General features: G+C 49.8%; 1 protein-coding gene across 1 annotated transcript; it reads right to left on the reverse strand.

The window, feature by feature from the left end:
• Positions 1-316: 316 nt before the first annotated feature.
• CUNH1orf216 (chromosome unknown C1orf216 homolog) lies at positions 317-5,224 on the reverse strand. The gene is made up of 2 exons (XM_012439876.2): positions 5,054-5,224; positions 317-2,781 (listed from the first exon to the last, which is right to left on the reverse strand). Exon 2 carries the CDS (start codon positions 2,774-2,776, stop codon positions 2,087-2,089), a length of 690 nt encoding a protein of 229 aa, XP_012295299.1. The 5' UTR covers positions 2,777-2,781; positions 5,054-5,224; the 3' UTR covers positions 317-2,086.
• Positions 5,225-16,619: the final 11,395 nt, after the last annotated feature.

Genomic DNA, 16,619 nt, shown 5'->3' on the forward strand with positions numbered 1-16,619 from the left:
GTACAGTTGAGTATGTGAAAGTGTATATGGTATGTGTCCCTTACAATTCACTTAGGCCCAAGGTGACATGGGACAAGGACAGTCCCAATGGGACCCTCAGGGTAGAGGCCATCTCCCCTGTCACACTGGGAGGCCCCTGAGAGACTTCCCCACCCCATCGGGTCATCAGGCATAGCAGTCTACATTCTCCAGTGTCTTCCCCCCGAAACCACCCCCCAGCTCCTCGTCCAGGACCCTACTGAAAAGGGGAGCTCAGATGGTGTGGAAAAGAGACCACCAGACAACAGGTCGAAGAAAAACACATACTCAAGAAATTTAATTCTCTGCCCAGTTTATTCATTCTGGGTTGATCCAAAGGCTGGGTTTACACACTCGATATGCAAGAGCTACAGACAAAAAGTCTTCACGGCCCACCCCTCACCCCTGCTCCCTGGACCTTTCACCCACCCACCTATCAGGGACCAAACTCTTTGGAGATAGACAGGAAGAGCTCTCCCACTTTGCCGACAGGGAGACTGAGGGCCAGAGGCTGCATCAGTGATTTCCATGCCACTGTTCACTCATCAGTGTCCCCTCTTCATACCACTGCTCACCCACCAGGATCCTGCATTCTCTTGGCTCCCAGGAACAAAGCAGAGAGCTCAGCTACCTTACTCGTTGATTCTAAGACTCACCCACTCTGTAACTCACGGAACCTGCCAATCCCTGTTTGAAGGGCCATGCAGTGAAGGAAGGGGTTAAAACTCAGCGTCCTAAGCATTTCCAGAGGTTTAGGCTGACACTGTCCCCTTCCTGTCCCAGAAAGCCAACCTCTGGCTCATCTTGACAGTCCGACTTCAGAGAAATGGACCAAACCAATTCGACATCCAGTGCTGCTAAAGCCAGAGAGGCACAGCAAGGTAGAGGCACAGACATGGAAGTGATATTTTCCTCATCAGCCTTGGAACATCTTGTCTGTTACTTGCAAACTTATACACATACATTGCTTTTCATCAGAAGCTTAAATCAACAGGGTTTGCCACAGCTCCTTTCCCAATGGAGAGATGGTTTGTTTGGGAACTAGTATTTTAGAATTCCCATTCTCCTGTTCTTCACAGGGTTCCACTATTACCATCTCCCCTGTCCCCATCTCCCATGTGCCCAAAGGCAGAGTTCAAGAGGAACAGTCCCCTATGTCCTTCTCTGTCCCCAACGCCACCATCATCTCCATCACTACTCCCAGTTCCCCTTCCTGACATCAGTTCTCCACCCACTGCCTGACAAAATTGCAGCCAAAATGCCATGGCAGGCCAGAGCAGCCACTAAACCTCCTACAGCAAAGCCAACATCAGGGAAAATAGCCGTAGCTCAGCAAGTCTGGGTTTAGTGAGGGAAAAGGAGAGGAGAGGTGGCCTGTAAATCCCAGGAGAATGGATCAGCCACAACCCTCAGATAAATGACAGCATGCTAGCCCTCTGTCTAGTGGACCCAGTGGAGAAGAAAGGCTGGGGTAGGCCACAAGGGACACAAAGTGTGGATGGACACTCCACAGGTACCGCTGGATATATATTTGCACACACCTGCTCATGAGTCTGCCTGCAAACACACATGCTCCTTATACCTCCCATGCCTGCGCCCCCACCCATGCACGCCTGCACCCCCACCCATGCATCCCTGCACACACGAGGGCTCCCTCCCATACACCCAACACAAGCCTGCACACTCAAACTCACTCATATACATACACATATTCTGCATATACATCCTCACTCATGTGCACAAACACACACTGCTGGGTACCTGTCTACACACGCATATACAGATTTCCTCATTCTTCTTACTACACACACATATGTTCACTCTTACACACTTACATATAGGTCTGCAGATAAGTTAGCTTGTGTGTACACACGTGCACACAGCACTTAAGCTCATTTATACATGCTTATTCACACATGCCGACACACACTTGCCTACATGTTAGCACGTTCACACTCATGCCTACCTGCAATCATGCCAGCAAATAATTAGGTACTTACTAGGGCACAACCTCACACATGCCTGCAAATATACACACATACCCTTGCACACTTGTGGAGGCACACTCTTAGCCCTGGTCCTGGGGCCTGGATGGTGCTGCCCTCTGCTGGAGACAGCGAATAAGCTCCTTCCGGTTGTCCAGGATGGTGTCGAAGCTCTCCTGCAGTCGGGCCTGCTGATCAATCAACTGATGCTGCAGGCCCCGGATCCACTGCAGCAGTGCCAGGCGACGGTACATCACCAAGTGCACGTGGTGCTTTTCCTTCTCCTGCTCTTTGTAGCGCTCCTGAGCTTGCAAGTGCTGCACAGCCTGGGCCACTGAGGGCAGAAGGGGATCAGGAGGGCCAGGGCCTCTCAGAGTCCCACAGGCAGGCTCAGGACTGCTGCTAGGGCTGTCGATGCTCAGGGAACTGCTGGCATAACCGTTGTCCTCCAGAGGGGAGCAGACTGTGCCAGCACCACCCATCTTCTCAGGCTCAGCCCCGGGAATCTCTGCTCCCTCTGGGGGGCTGCGCACCCCTTCCTCAGGGGACCCAGGGGCCTGGAAGGCCTGGTTGTCAGAGCGCGACTCAGAGGAGCTCCTCATCAGGATCGGTTCCACTCTGCCTGGCATCCCATGCCAATTCTCATTAGCATCCTTGGCACTTGCCATGAAGTTGGAGTTGCTGTCTGGTTGGAGCTCGGGCTGACATACTCCAGGAGGCGGGTCCCCCAGGAATTGCTCCCCCTCAGCTAGCCCTGGCTGGATGGCGAACATCTGGTCTGTGAAGGGAAAGCAGGAGACTGTCACAGTAGGACAGGGTGGAGTGCCTGAAGTCAGGGCAACTTAGCTGCAGGGATGAGGCTGTGAGCAAGAGCCTGGCCACTCCCTGTCAAGCCCTTTCTTGCCTCTGGTAGCACTTCCCTTCATGGTTTTCATCCTCCCTGTCTACCTGTTCGTTCTCTGCCTCCTGCAGATGGTTTTTCCTCAGCCCTCAGAGCCAGGCTGTCTTCTCATTTTGTGCATTTCTCTCTAGATGACCTCATTTTCTGCTGTGGCTTCAGGGACCATCATATGCTGGTGACTCTCAGATCTGTCTTCAGCCCAGATCTAACTGCTATCCAACGCTGCAACCAACAATAAGCTCCTCAAATTCTTTTTAACCAGTCTGAGTGCGGTGGCTCACCTGAGGTCAAGAGTTCAAGACCAGCCTGGCCAACATGGCAAAACCCCATTTCTACCAAAAATACAAAAATTAGCCAGGCGTGGTGGCAGGTGCCTGTAATCCCAGCTACTTGGGAGACTGAGGCAGGAGAATCGCTTGAACCCAGGAGGCACAGGTTGCAGTGAGCTGAGATTGCCACTGTACTCCAGCCTTCGTGAGAGCGAGACTCCGTCCCCCGTCCCCCCAAAAAAATTCCACATAACCAGACAAACTCTCCTTCTTCAGTATCCTCAGCAAAATGGCTCTGCCCTCCATCCAGAAGGCTGGGAGCATCCTGGGCTCCTCACTCTCCTTCCTTCTCCCATCTCATTGATAACCACATTCTGACCATTGTTCTTCTTCCAGGCCATTTCTGACTTGGATTATTGCCACGGCCTTTTCACTGATCTCTCTGCCTCCAGTTAAAAATGTAAATTTGACTTGTCACCGCTCCAAGTGCCCTCTCTGAACTGCTAAACCTCTACGTGGCCTACAAGGCCCTGTTTGATCTGGCCCCTGCTCGCCCCTCCACACCTGCCTCTTGCCACTCTGCCCCTCCCATCATAGCAAACCACCCAGAGATCTCAAAACACAGCATTGTTCTTCGTACACTATTCCTCTGGCCTTCAATATCCTCTCCCCTCAAAGCTTCTCCCTTCACCCAGCAAATTCCTTTTTTGTACTTCAAAACTCAGCTGTAATATCCCCATGTCCCCATGTCTATGAAGCTGTCTTGATACTGCCCCAATATTACATAAACAAGCATGGTTACTTATGCCTTCCTCTGGGTCCCCATTGCCCTGGGTACACACTGTCTCATCCAGCTTTGTGTCTGTCCCTGGCATACATGATGGACGATCAGCGAATGTCTATTCAACTGGCATTTTTGGTTTGTTGTAATGATCTTGTAATAGCAGTTTGTAATCTGGTTTGGACCTCCACTATATATCCTCCATTATATTCCCCAGAGCCAGCATAGAGCTCGAAGCCAGGCTATCTGCATATAGGCACTTGCTGAGTGAAGGAATGGGAGAAGAGACTGCAGTGAATTTCTATACTCAGTAAGCTACTGCCGACTCCGCAGGGCTGGAAGGGCTGGGTTGTGGAAGAGCAGGGTTCGGTTCCCTCTCTGCTCCAGGGAGCCCGGCCTCCCCCAGTGACAAGCTTTTCTTCTGAGCCTGCCCCCTTCCCTCCTAATGCCCCTGGAACAAGGCCATTATCTTGTGTCCCTGTCCCTAGCTTGCGCCATCCTGATGCCCTGGAGGGAAGGCATGCCACACCACTCTTCTCTCCCGGGTAACCAGTTTCTAACCAAAATTAGGGTTTGAATTGACAAAGGGATTCTACTGACCAAACAGCACTGGGATTAGAACAACTGACGAGCATGAAGGGGAAGGATATGGTAAATGGAGCCGGTACTGGGAGGCGCTCCATAGGTAGTAGGGACTTTCCCCACCTCCAGCAATGGGCAGAAGTCCTAGGGAGAAGGGTGTGGGAACAGTTCCTTTGTTATCACCCTCTAAGCAAGGCTTGTGGGAAGATGCCTAGAGATCTCGCCTCGCCCTAATGCTTTCTTTTTTCCTATACTTGGATGGAAGCCGGGATGGGGTGGAGGTGGCGCTAGGGATCACAAGGTTCTTAGAGATAGTAAAATGGGAACCCCGACACCCCAGGACTAGGTCTCCCCCCAGATAGGAGGCACCCTCCTTTCCTGGCCTTGCGGAAGTGGGCGACCATCCCAGGAGACAGAGCCCAACCTTTCCTAGTCTCCGCGAAGAGGCAGCTGTGACTCCCCGCTTCCTGCGGCTGGGCCCCAAGCCCCCCCCCTCCGAACCCAGACTCGGACTCACGGTCTAGAGGCGCCGGCTCCGGCGCGTCTGGCTCTGGCTCCGCCCGGCCCCGGTGATGTCCAGTCCCTGGGCTGGGGGTTCCTCGGCCTCGGCGTCTCCGCGGTCCAGGCGTGGGTGCAGGGCTCAGCGCGCCCAGCCCCAGGCGGGGACTGCGGAGTCGGGCGGCGTCTGTGCGGTGGGGCGGGGCGGTCGGGCCCACGTGGGCCGGTTCGGTTTTCCGCGGAGCCGCGCGCCAGGCCCCTGCGCCGGAACTGCCTCGCCCTTGAGTGGGGCCGCCTTGACCCAGGCCTTCCAGGTCCGGTGCTCGCTCCTATTGGCATTCGCTGGGCCCTTCCAATCAGTTCGCCTCACTGCAGACAGCGTGACATTTTCAGGTGAAATCTGATTAGTCACCACCTTCCGGCTTTAGACCCCTCAACGGCTTCCCCATTGCCGGGACATCCCCTAATGCAGCAGCCGCGGGGCTCTGCGCTTCCTGCCCTCTGTCGGCCTCTCCCGCTTTGTCCCCTACGGTCCCTCTCCGCAGCTACCCTCCAGCACGCCCCTCTCCGCTCTTCCCCCTCTCCACTTACTCCTTTTTCAGATCTCTTCTCAGAGAGATCTCTGACTCCCTAGACCACATTCGTTCCCCCTTTTATGTCAGGGCACGTTCCTTTCCTTCACAGCATTTATCACAATTTGGAATTGTATATTCTTTTTTGTGCTTATTTGACTAAAGTCACTTAGTGAAAACTATGTTTTAAGAGAAGACAGAAGAGGCCGAGCACGGTGGCTCACACCTGAAATCCCAGCGCTTTGGAAGGCCGAGGCGGGCGGATCACTTGAGCTCAGGATTTCGAGACCAGCCTAGCCAACATGGTGAAGCCCCCTCTACTAAAAATACAGAAACTAACTGGGCATGGTGGTGGGCGCCTGTAATCCCAACTACTCAGGAGGCTGAGGCAGGAGAATCGCTTGAACCTGGGAGGTGAGGGTTGCAGTGAGCCAAGATTGCACCACTGCACTCCAGCCTGGGAGACAGAGTGGGACTCCGTCTCAAAAAAAAAAAAAAAAAAAGAGAGAGAGAAAGAAGAAGAAAGATCCGGCCTGGGACAGGACCCAGGGCTGATGTCCTGGACCCGGGACGGGGTCTCTCCACAGGACACAGAGCCCATCCATGACACCTGGACAGTGGGCACCTGTGCTTTTGCCCAGGTAAGAAGGAACAACGTGATAAGAAAGCATCCTGGGTTCCAAACTCCAGTAGATTCTTCTCAGAGGTCCACTCTACTGAAGGTTGATCTCCCTCACTCTTTTGCATCCTGGGGAAATTTGAAGTTGGAGACTCTGTTTGCAATTAAAGAGAACAGAGTAGAGTAATTACTGACCCTAATATATGAGGTATCCTCTTCCAGTTTCAACTCGATTCCAAGTCACCACTCTGCAACCTAGAGACTAATTGGCAAATTAAATCACACCAAGAAATCCTATATGCAAAAACAGGGGAAATGGAAAAGAAATTTTTATGATTATGACGACTATTTTAAGAGGGGAAAAAGAAATAAGAGGGAGAAAGCAGAAGTAATTCAGACTTTGCACACTCCTCCAGCTAAGAAAATACAAGTGGAGACCTCAGCCCCATTTCTATATCAGATCCTGTGGCCTAAGTCTTCTCCCTTCCTTATCCACTGCAGGTTCCCCTGGCCTTCAGCCTGGGGTGACCCAAATCCTCACTCTCTTTTTGAGATGGAGTCTCCCTCTGTCGCCCAGGCTGGAGTGCAGTGGCTCGATCTCCGCTCACTGCAACGTCCGCCTCCTAGGTTCACAAGATTCTAGTGCCTCAGCCTCCTTAGTAGCTTGGGCTATAGGCACGCACCATCATGCCCAGCTAATTTTTGTTCTAGAAACTCATGTCTTTTACCTCTGATAAATGTTCTTCTATTATTTCTGTGCTGTTTCTTCTCTCCATTTTCTGTGATCTCTTAGTATCTAAAGGTCTTTTTGTTTTGTTTTGTTTTGTTTTTTTCTGAGAGAGTGATCTGTCTGTGTATGTTATGGAAGGGACCTGGTTCTTTTTTAAAAATTTTTTTTTTGAGATGGAATCTTATTCTGTTACCCAGGCTGGAGTGCAGTGGTGCGATCTCGGCTCACTGCAACCTCTGCCTCCCAGGTTCAAGCGATTCTTTTGCCTCAGCCTCCAGAGTAGCTGGGACTACAGATGCGTGCCACCCACCCAGCTAATTTTTGTATTTTTAGTAGAGATGGGGGTTTCACCATGTTGGCCAGGCTGGTCTCGAACTCCTGCCCTGGTGATCCGCCCATCTCAGTTTCCCAAAGTGCTGGGATTACAGGCGTGTGCCACCGTGCCTGGCCGATGCTATCACTTTCTGAGCTGCAATACCCAGAATCTCAAGAGACAGGAAGAAAACTCTTAGCCCTTAGGTGCAATCGTATAAGGTGCCACAGCCACTTCTACCTTTTCCTATGCGTTCTGGCCACAAAGGACAAAGCATTATATACATCGATTTAAAGCCTATATTGGGCCTGGCGTGGTGACTCACACCTGTAATCCCAGCACTTTGGGAGGCCAAAGCGGGCAGATCACTTGAGACTGGGAATTTGAGACCTGCCTGGCCACCATGATGAAACTCCATTTCAAAAATACAAAAATTAGCCAGGCGTGGTGGTTCACGTCTGTAATCCCAACTATTCAGGAGGCTGAAGCAGGAGAATCACTTGAACCCAGGAGGTAGAGTTTGGACTGAGCTGAGGTCGCACCACTGCACTCCAGCCTGGGTGATAGAGTGAGACTTTATCTCAAAAAAATAAAAAATAAAGAAAATGAAGGCTATATCATGCTCTGCAGGGCAGCACCCCAGCCTGGAATAGCTGAGTCATCAATTCCATTGTTCTAAAAAGCTAGTTATTCCTTTTTTTTTTTTTTTTTTTTTTGAGATGGAGTCTCTCTTTGTCGCCCAGGCTGGAGTGCAGTGGCATAGTCTCAGCTGACTGCAACCTCCAGCTCCCAGGTTTAAGCAATTCTCCTGCCTCAGCCTCCTGAGTAGCTAGGATTACAGGCACCCACCACCACACTTGGCGAATTTTTGTATTTTTAGTAGAGACAGTGTTTCACCAAGTTGGCCAGTCTGTTCTCAAACTCCTGACTTCAGGTGATCTGCCCTCCGTGGCCTCCCAAAGTGCTGGGATTACAGGTGTGAGTCACCACACCGGGCCTAAAGCTAGTTACTTCTAAATAATATAATACCTGCTAAGCCAAGTGAATTCATTTGAAGTACATCAGATTGTAGCCTCCTTTCTTTCTTTCTTTCTTTTTTTCTGAGACAGAGTCTCACTCTGTCAACCAGGCTGGATTGCAGTGGTGCAATCTCCACTCACTGCAATGTCCGCCTCCCAGGATCAAGCGATTCTCATGCCTCAGCCTCCTGAGTAGCTGGGACTACAGGCGTGTGCCACTGCACCTGGCTAATTTTTGTATTTTTAATAGAGACGGGGTTTCACCATGTTGCCCGGGCTGGTCTCGAATTCCTGGCTTCAAGTGATCTGCCTGCCTTGGCCTCCCAAAGTGCTGGGATTACAGGCGTGAGCCACCACACCTAGCCTGTAGCCTCTTTGCTTAATCAAGGGCAATGTTGTATGGAATATTCTAGCACTGTATAATACAGTCAGTGCTCACACAGCAGTCCTGGCCACTCCATAATCTTCAAAGTTTAAAGCCTGAAAAACAAAAAGCCCCAGGAAGGCAGGGATGTACCTGTCTACAGGAAGACAAAAAAGCAGCTGTAGAGATGCCCAGGTTTTTCCTGTGAGGACACCAGAGAATTATTCACCCCAAGTGAAAGAGTGTCTGTGGCTGTGTTCACCTACCCACATATATGCCAGGGACTTAAGTGTCAGGGACACAGCAGTCTCCCGAGATGGCCAGTATCACCCTGAACAGGGCTCTGCTGAAGGCCTTGCCATCAAGACCCAACTATGGACAGTGGGTAAGCCTCTTGGCAAGCAGAGAGATGTCAGAGCCAAGAGATGCTAGCAGTGAGTAGCCAGGAAGGTGAGGGAATTTCACTTCCCTGGTGAGTAACCAGGGAAGATGAGAGGAATTTCTCATCCAGGAAATAGGACAGGCATAATGGTTATTCACAGGTGGATGATTTCTCAATGTCAGTATTCTCAGGAAGAAAGGGGTGGGTAGGATCAAGTTGTTTCAGCTTCAAAGACCTTGTCCCTTCCCATCCATTCATTTACATGTATCATACAGTTACAGAGTCCTTACTTTGTGTCAGGTACTGTGTTGGGAATTCAGAACAGAATCAGAACTGGTCGTGGTCTTGGGGAGCTCCTTGTTTAGAAAGGAAAACAGAAGGCCTGGTGTGGTGGCTCATGCCTATAATCCCAGCACTTTGGGAGGCCAAGGCAGGCAGATCACTTGAGGCTAGGAGTTCGAGACCAGCCTGATCAATGTGCTGAAACTCCGTTTCTGCTAAAAATACAAAAATTAGCCGGGCATGGTGATACATGCCTATAATCCCAGCTACTTGGGAGGCTGAGGCACAAGAATTGCTTGAACCTGGGAGGTGGAGACTGCAGTGAGCCAAGATCACACCACTGCACTCCAGCCTGGATGACAGAGCCAAAACCTGTTTCAAAAAAAAAAAAAAAGCCGGGCGCGGTGGCTCACGCCTATAATCCCAGCACTCAGGGAGGCCGAGGCGGGTGGATCACGAGGTCAAGAGATCGAGACCATCCTGGTCAACATGGTGAAACCCCATCTCTACAAAAAATACAAAAAATTAGCTGGGCATGTTGGCGCATGCCTGTAACTCCAGCTACTCAGGAGGCTGAGGCAGCAGAATTGCCTGAACCCAGGAGGCGGAGGTTGCGGTGAGCCGAGATCATGCCATTGCACTCCAGCCTGGGTAACGAGCGAAACGCCGTCTCAAAAAAAAAAAAAAAAAGAAGAAGAAGAATGGGCTATAACAATGTAATGCGCCCTCCAACAGAGCCAGGAGGTAAAACTAGTGAGCCCCAAGAAGGGTAAGGAAAGGCTTCTCAGAAGTTACTATATTTTTTTAAGAGATGGGAGTTGGCCAGGCACAGTGGCTCATGCCTGTAATCCCAGCACTTTGGGAGGCTGAGGCGGGTAGATCATGAGGTCAGAAGATCGAGACCATCCTGGCTAACACAGTGAAACCCTGTCTCTACTAAAAATACAAAAACATAGTTGGCATGGTGGCATGCGCCTGTAGTCCCAGCTACTCTGGAGGCTGAGGCAGGAGAATCACTTGAATTCGGAGTTGGAGGTTGCAGTGAGCTGAGATCACGCCACTGTACTCCAGCCTGGGTGACAGAGCAAGACTCTGTCTCAAAAAAAAAAAAAAAGAGAGAGAGAGATGGAGTCTTGCTGTGTTGCCCAGGCTTGTATCAAACTCCTGGCCTTAAGTGATCCTCCCACCTTGGCCTCCCAATATGCTGGGATGACAGGTATGAGCCACTGCACCCAGCCAGCACAGTGATATTTGAGCCAGGCCTTGAGGGATGAAAAGGAGTTCACCAAGAGAAAGCAAGAGAAGGCATGGGAGACTGCATTTTCAGAGTGAGTTCAGGAAACACCCCATAGGCCAGTGTGGCTGGAGCTCAGTGGACAGTGGAGGTAAAGTAAGGCTAGAAGATAAAGGTGGCCCAGTTGTGAAGGGTCTTGACCACCATCCCGAGGAGCTTGGGCTCCATCCTGGGGGCAGCAGGGAAATAACTGAGGAAGCCTCAAAGGTTCCACATCAGAACAAAAGCACAAAGTTTGTAATCCTGAATTACAAACTGCTTTGCTAACCTGCTTTCTTCTCTCTTCCTGAGCTCACATCATCTGTCAACTTCCCCACATGGCTTTGGGAACTTAGGCAAATCAAATCATTTTAACCTTTTTGGGCTAAATAAGATAACATGCCTTGAACATTGTTCAATAACATTATAATGGTGAACATTGTTACTTGGGCTCCCAAGACCAGGCACAGCCCCAGAGGACCTTTGACATGCCAGAGAGCCTTTAAGGCAGATTAGAATGAAAACTGTTCCCCAGAATTGGTTCATCTTGGAAAAGGAATGCCTAGGAAGCTGGTGACCTAGTTGTTTTGTTCATCCATTTCTCTACTGCTTCTTAAAGGTAAAGTGCCTCTCTAGTCTACCAAGAAATTACTATGTGATTACCTTAGCTAAAATATGCCCATTCACCTATCCTCCATTTTGGCTGTTTTCCCAGCTGCAAAACGACAAGGAGGTACATTCAATTAGAAGTTTTAAAGCATTTTTAGAGGCTTGAAGTCATTTTTTTTTCCTCAACAAAATATTTCCAATATACCCAGTTCAAGATCTCTCTTCCCCTAACCCTTCCACCTAAGGGCTCTGAGGGAACCTCAGGGAAGTTTTTACAGTTCAGCAGGGCACAGCTGCAAATCCACTGCACCAGATGAACCTAGGAAATGAATCCTCCCCCTGTCCCCCGCCCTGTTCCCTTCTCACCCACCCCTTCCAAGGGAAAAGGGAGAAACGGGTATTTTCAGAACTGCTGGAAGAATGAAAGGTAATATAAACTCTTTCTCTCCAGTGCACTCGGGCGGTCACCAGGAGACCAGAAAAGCCAAATCCAAGGTCCCAAGGCTCTTGATCATCCAGTGCCCACAACGGAGGGAATAAGCCAGACAGAGAAGCTGAAGGAGGAATGAGAGATGGGGGTGCCTGTTCCACCCCCTTCCTAGCAGCTGCCTCTGTGGGCTCCATAATCCCCAAGCCCTCTCCCCCACCCCACCCTCCGGCCGCCCACTTCTCCTCCACCCACCCCATTCATCAGTAGGAGGGCACTGTATCAACACAGCCTTTCAAGGCCTGACAGTTCCTTTCTGGGTGCCCCCCACATGTAACCACTTAACCCCCAGCACAAAAGGCCACGCTGAATGGGCTTGGAGCTGGTGGCTCGTGCAGAGGGGGAGGCCTCAATAGGATTTGGGGAGCTGGGTGTATAAACGGCTCTGCTCCAGCAGCCCTCAATGGACGAGCTGGAGTTGGGGCATGTGCCGAGGGGAGGAGCTCGGCAGCTGCATCCCGCCCCTGAACAATGATTTATTCATTCTCCTGGCTCGCACAGAGAAGACAGGCTGGGGAAACGTGGCCCCACGAATTGCCCTCAGCCTCAGCTAATTCCCATGGCAATCATTGCAGTTCTGAGTGCCCCCTTCCATTTGTAATGTTTTGCCTCAAGCTTGCCGTTCCTCTTCCCCGTAAGGAAGTAGATTACCTTACGGGAGGCCTTAAGGAGCCTGAAGTTCAGGCAAGCATCATTCTTGAATTGGTTGCACCCGATCTCAATCTCACTCTCTCTGAAAGCTTCCTGGTCAGGTCTTCCTCACACCCATTTCACAGCCACAGAAACAGATGCAGCCCCCTCCCCGCCGCCAAAAAAAAAGGAGGCGCATAGCAGTCTGTCTCAGGATGGCCCCCAGCAGAGAGTTGGGGAACTTAGCCTAGAAGTAACTGGCATGTGATGGGAATGTAGTAAATCTTTGCTGGATGAGTTAATAGCTGCTGACAAAAGGTAGTGCACTTGCTGTCCTCACTCGCCTTCCCAGACCCTTTCCTTCCTCCTGTGCCATATCTATCTGGCTCCAGTGAATCTCTTGGAAATCTTTGGGGATGAGTGGACAGAATGAAGACAGATAAGCCAAGATGTTAAAACCTGTAGATAAACAATGCTGGGTGGGGGGTTTCAAGAAGTTAAATTGTGACAAGAAGAAATTTGCTCTCGCCCTTTTGCCTCCATATGTCATGTCACCAGGGCCAGATCACACACACACACACATCATCATAATAAATACAAAAATCAATACCGTTAGCACAACAGGGAGAGCCAGAATGAAGTGACCATCCTCAGACTGGCCCCTGGGCCTACTGGCCCCAAGCTTGTAATTACCTTGTCACACAGAAAACAAATCTATTGTGGGTGTAAGTGTGAGAGGTGGGAGATCCCAGGCATGGAGGTTACCGGCTGGGGAGCAGGGGAAGGGGCTGTAGGAAGACTGATTGGCCTTCAGTGCTGGTGGTGCGGGCGCTTGAAACTAACATAACTAAGGCCTGGACAGTTTAAGAAAGTTTTGTTGTTTTGGTCAGGAGGGTGGACACCCTAAGGGAGGTGATCCTGCCCAATACTGGTGTGGGGCCTGACGTAGCCCGGGAAAAGGCTTCAAGCCCACTCCCAGAGCCTCAGGAGGGGAGGTGGCTAGGATGCTGCTGCCCTCTGGTGGGCATAAAGAGACAGTATCCACACCTCCAATGCTGGAACTCCATTGCAAAGGAGTCTCTGTTCTTTGTTGTTCTGAAGACTTGACCACCAGGACTAGCACATTCACAGCTTGGGTTTCCCAGGAAGCCAACTCTGAGACTGTTTAGTGTGTAGGATGTTTATTAAGAACCTCTTTTAGGATCAACAGCTGTGGAAGGATAAGAATGAGGAGTGGGCAGAGGAAGAAGCTGAATTACGATACAAGCCTGTGACAGCCTCAGCCAACCCCACGGGGAGCTCTGAAGCTAGACTGGCCCTTCAGAGTTGACCTGAAATGAGCCAAGAAGGCCGGGACTTTATACGCCTGTTGCTATTGGATGTGGGCTATCCTTGACCTTGGGCAAGGTGTTCTCTGCAGCTGAGGCAATTCCCACATTGGAAGGCTGTCTGAATAGTGCTTCCAGCAGCTGGGCCAAGAAGGCCTTCATGGAAGGGTCCAGACTCCACACCATAACTCATCAAATATGTGTTAAATGAATAGCAGGTTTAGATCATGCCTGCCTCAGGCTGCAGGCTCAGTTGGGACAGTCTACAAGTCTCAGTTACTGAGGCTGTTATGCACTGATCCTTGGAAACGGTAAGGATAGCATTAATGCTCAGATTCATGGATTCATTCATTCAGCAAGCATTTGTTGAGATTTACTGTGTGCCAGGCCTTGAGGCAGACACTTTACAATTTTTTTTTATTTAATCCTCACAACTGTGAAGCTAGTATTAACTCAGATTATTCAGATGAGATCAAGTTATTAAGTAGCTTTCACAGTCCAATGACACTTTGAAAAAATGCCACTCACAATGGGACAAGTGCTATTGCGTCCGCCAAAGATTTCTCAGGCCAGAAAAGGTCTTGGCTGTCTTCCGTGTGTGTGCATATGCGTATGAATGGGATGGCTTGCCTTCTGCTTTCAGCCAGAACATTTCCTCTATGGCAGCCAAGAGTTGTGCCTCAATAGCCTCCTGCTTTAATTCCTTCCTTAAAGTGTTGCTTCCCAAGGTAACAAAACCACACACTTTTTTTTTTCTTTTGAGACAGTCTCACTCTGTTGCCCAGGCTGGAGTGCAACGCTGCAATTTTGGCCCACTGGAGCCAAAACCTCTGGGCTCAAGTGAATCTCCTACCTCAGCCTCCCAAGTAGTTGGGACTATAGGCACATGCCACCATGCACAGTTAATTCTTGTAGTTTTTGTAGAGACAGGGTTTCATCATTTTGCTAAGCTGGTCTCAAACCTCTGAGTTCAAGCAATCCTTCCACCTCAGCCTCTCAAAGTGCTGGGATTACAGGTGTGCGCCACCATGCCCGGCCCCAAACCACAAGCTTTACAAATTCCTGGTTGTAGCTACAGAGCAAGCCACCATTGTCCAGAAGGAAGCTGGGCTAGCTTCTTCCTTGGATGAGATGGAGAGACAACCCTGAATCCTCCGTGTTCTTTTAGCCATCTGATCATCAGAAAGTTGAGATGGTAAGTTCTCTAATGTCTAACCTCCATATTTGCTGCAACTGTTTTGGGACGATAACATTGAAGAAATAAGAGGTAAAGGTTTCTGCTTCAGAAAACTCTCAGGACCCCGCACCTCTCACTAATCTGCCCACTCTGTGTAAGAGACTGAGGGCTGGAAAGAGAGAAAAAACTGTCAGCTGCTGTTCTATAGCCCTGATGGATTCTCATCCTTGGTCAATTAAAATATCCAGCAACCAACATGAAGATTTTAGTTTTCTCATTTAGATTCTAATCATAAAAGAACTTGAAGGAAAATGAAGGAGGGAGTATGCTTGAATGTCATGGAACAATGTCTGGGTCTAACTACAGAGACATTCACTGAACCTCGCCGCCCCCCCACAACAACACACACACACACACACACACACACACACACGCCTTCCCTCCTGGGCCCGCAGAACCTAATTTTTCATGTTTGGAAAACCCAGATGATTTTTGCCTACGTCTATCTGGTTTTCCAAATAACCTGTCTTTTTGATAAATAACGTAAGTTAAATTAGACAAGACAAACAGAGGGGTGCGCAGTTAGCTCTTTTCCTTCCCTTAGCCTCTGAGAAAAAGATATGGGGGCCAAAAAACCCAAAGCACGGCTCACTCCCAACCCTGCCCCAGCACTTTCTACCCCTTGGACTAGGCAGTAATTCTCTAGCTTGGCACTGGGAGCTGCCTCTTCACCTCTACCTCTAGCCCAGCAGCCATGAAGAATACCACAAACTATGGTTCTCTCTAAAATGAAGGGAAGGAACTCAGGTGTCCAGCCCCACAACTCCTTCCAATCACCCTTAGGCTGTAGCTACTTCAAACCCCCTTTTCCCATTATGAATCCCATCACAGGGAAGAACTAAATCAATAACCTGAAAATGAAAAACCTTTAAGGTGAGAGGACAGAGGACAGAAAGAGCGGATGGGAAGGACGTGGATGGTACAGACTAAGACGATACAACTACTGGGGACAGAAACCAGGCACCTGGATCTCAAAAGGTAAAATCTGAGGTGACACCAGCCATACACAAGCCTTGCCTGTCTCCCCGGTTCACTACGAGAGTCCAGGCATACACGCAGGCCTCCATTTCTACTGCTATCAGTCTTGTCATATAGCTAGCCGCCACTGGTGGACTATGGAACTTTGTTGGGGTTTGATTTCTCCTTCCCACTCAACCAGAGCATAATGAGGCATCTCCTCTACCCATTCCTCAACAGTGGGTTAGCCTCTTAAATATGCACAATCACTTCACTTTAATTTGTACCTTTGATCCTAACCATACCCTGTGAGTTAAACCAAGTCATTTCACATGAGCCTTATTTTCCAGTTGCAGAAAAAAGTTAAGAGGTAATGACTTACCCAAAGTCATGATGCCTACAAGCTGCAGAAAGAGCAAGGACCAAAGCTCTCCACCTCTGTTCTGTACTACAGAACTGTATACAGGTCCTCTGTATACATTCAGCTCCGTGCTTTTCACCATTAGCTCTTCCAGGCCTCTCATCACTCATTGCTCAAAAAATCTATTGAATTATTTTATGTGCCAGGCATGGTGCTACCCAAAGCATACATTTTTCAACAAAACAGACATGAAGGCAAAGCCTCAACAAACATTAAGGTACCACATCATGATAAGACCCAAAAGAGTAGGAAACTTAAGGCTGGATGCAGTGGTTCATGCCTGTAATCCCAGCACTTTGGGAGCCCGAGGTAGATGAATCACTTGAGGTCAAAAGTTCAAAATCAGCCTGGCCAACATAGCG

Source organism: Aotus nancymaae, unplaced genomic scaffold (genome assembly GCF_030222135.1).
Source record: "Aotus nancymaae isolate 86718 unplaced genomic scaffold, 86718_ANA_hifiasm-v0.15.2.pri h1tg000053l, whole genome shotgun sequence".
NCBI lineage: Eukaryota > Metazoa > Chordata > Mammalia > Primates > Aotidae > Aotus > Aotus nancymaae.

Coding starts and splice junctions, on each gene's coding strand:
- CUNH1orf216 (XM_012439876.2), bottom strand. CDS start 2,776: ATGTTCGCCATCCAGCCAGGGCTAGCTGAGGGGGAGCAATTCCTGGGG.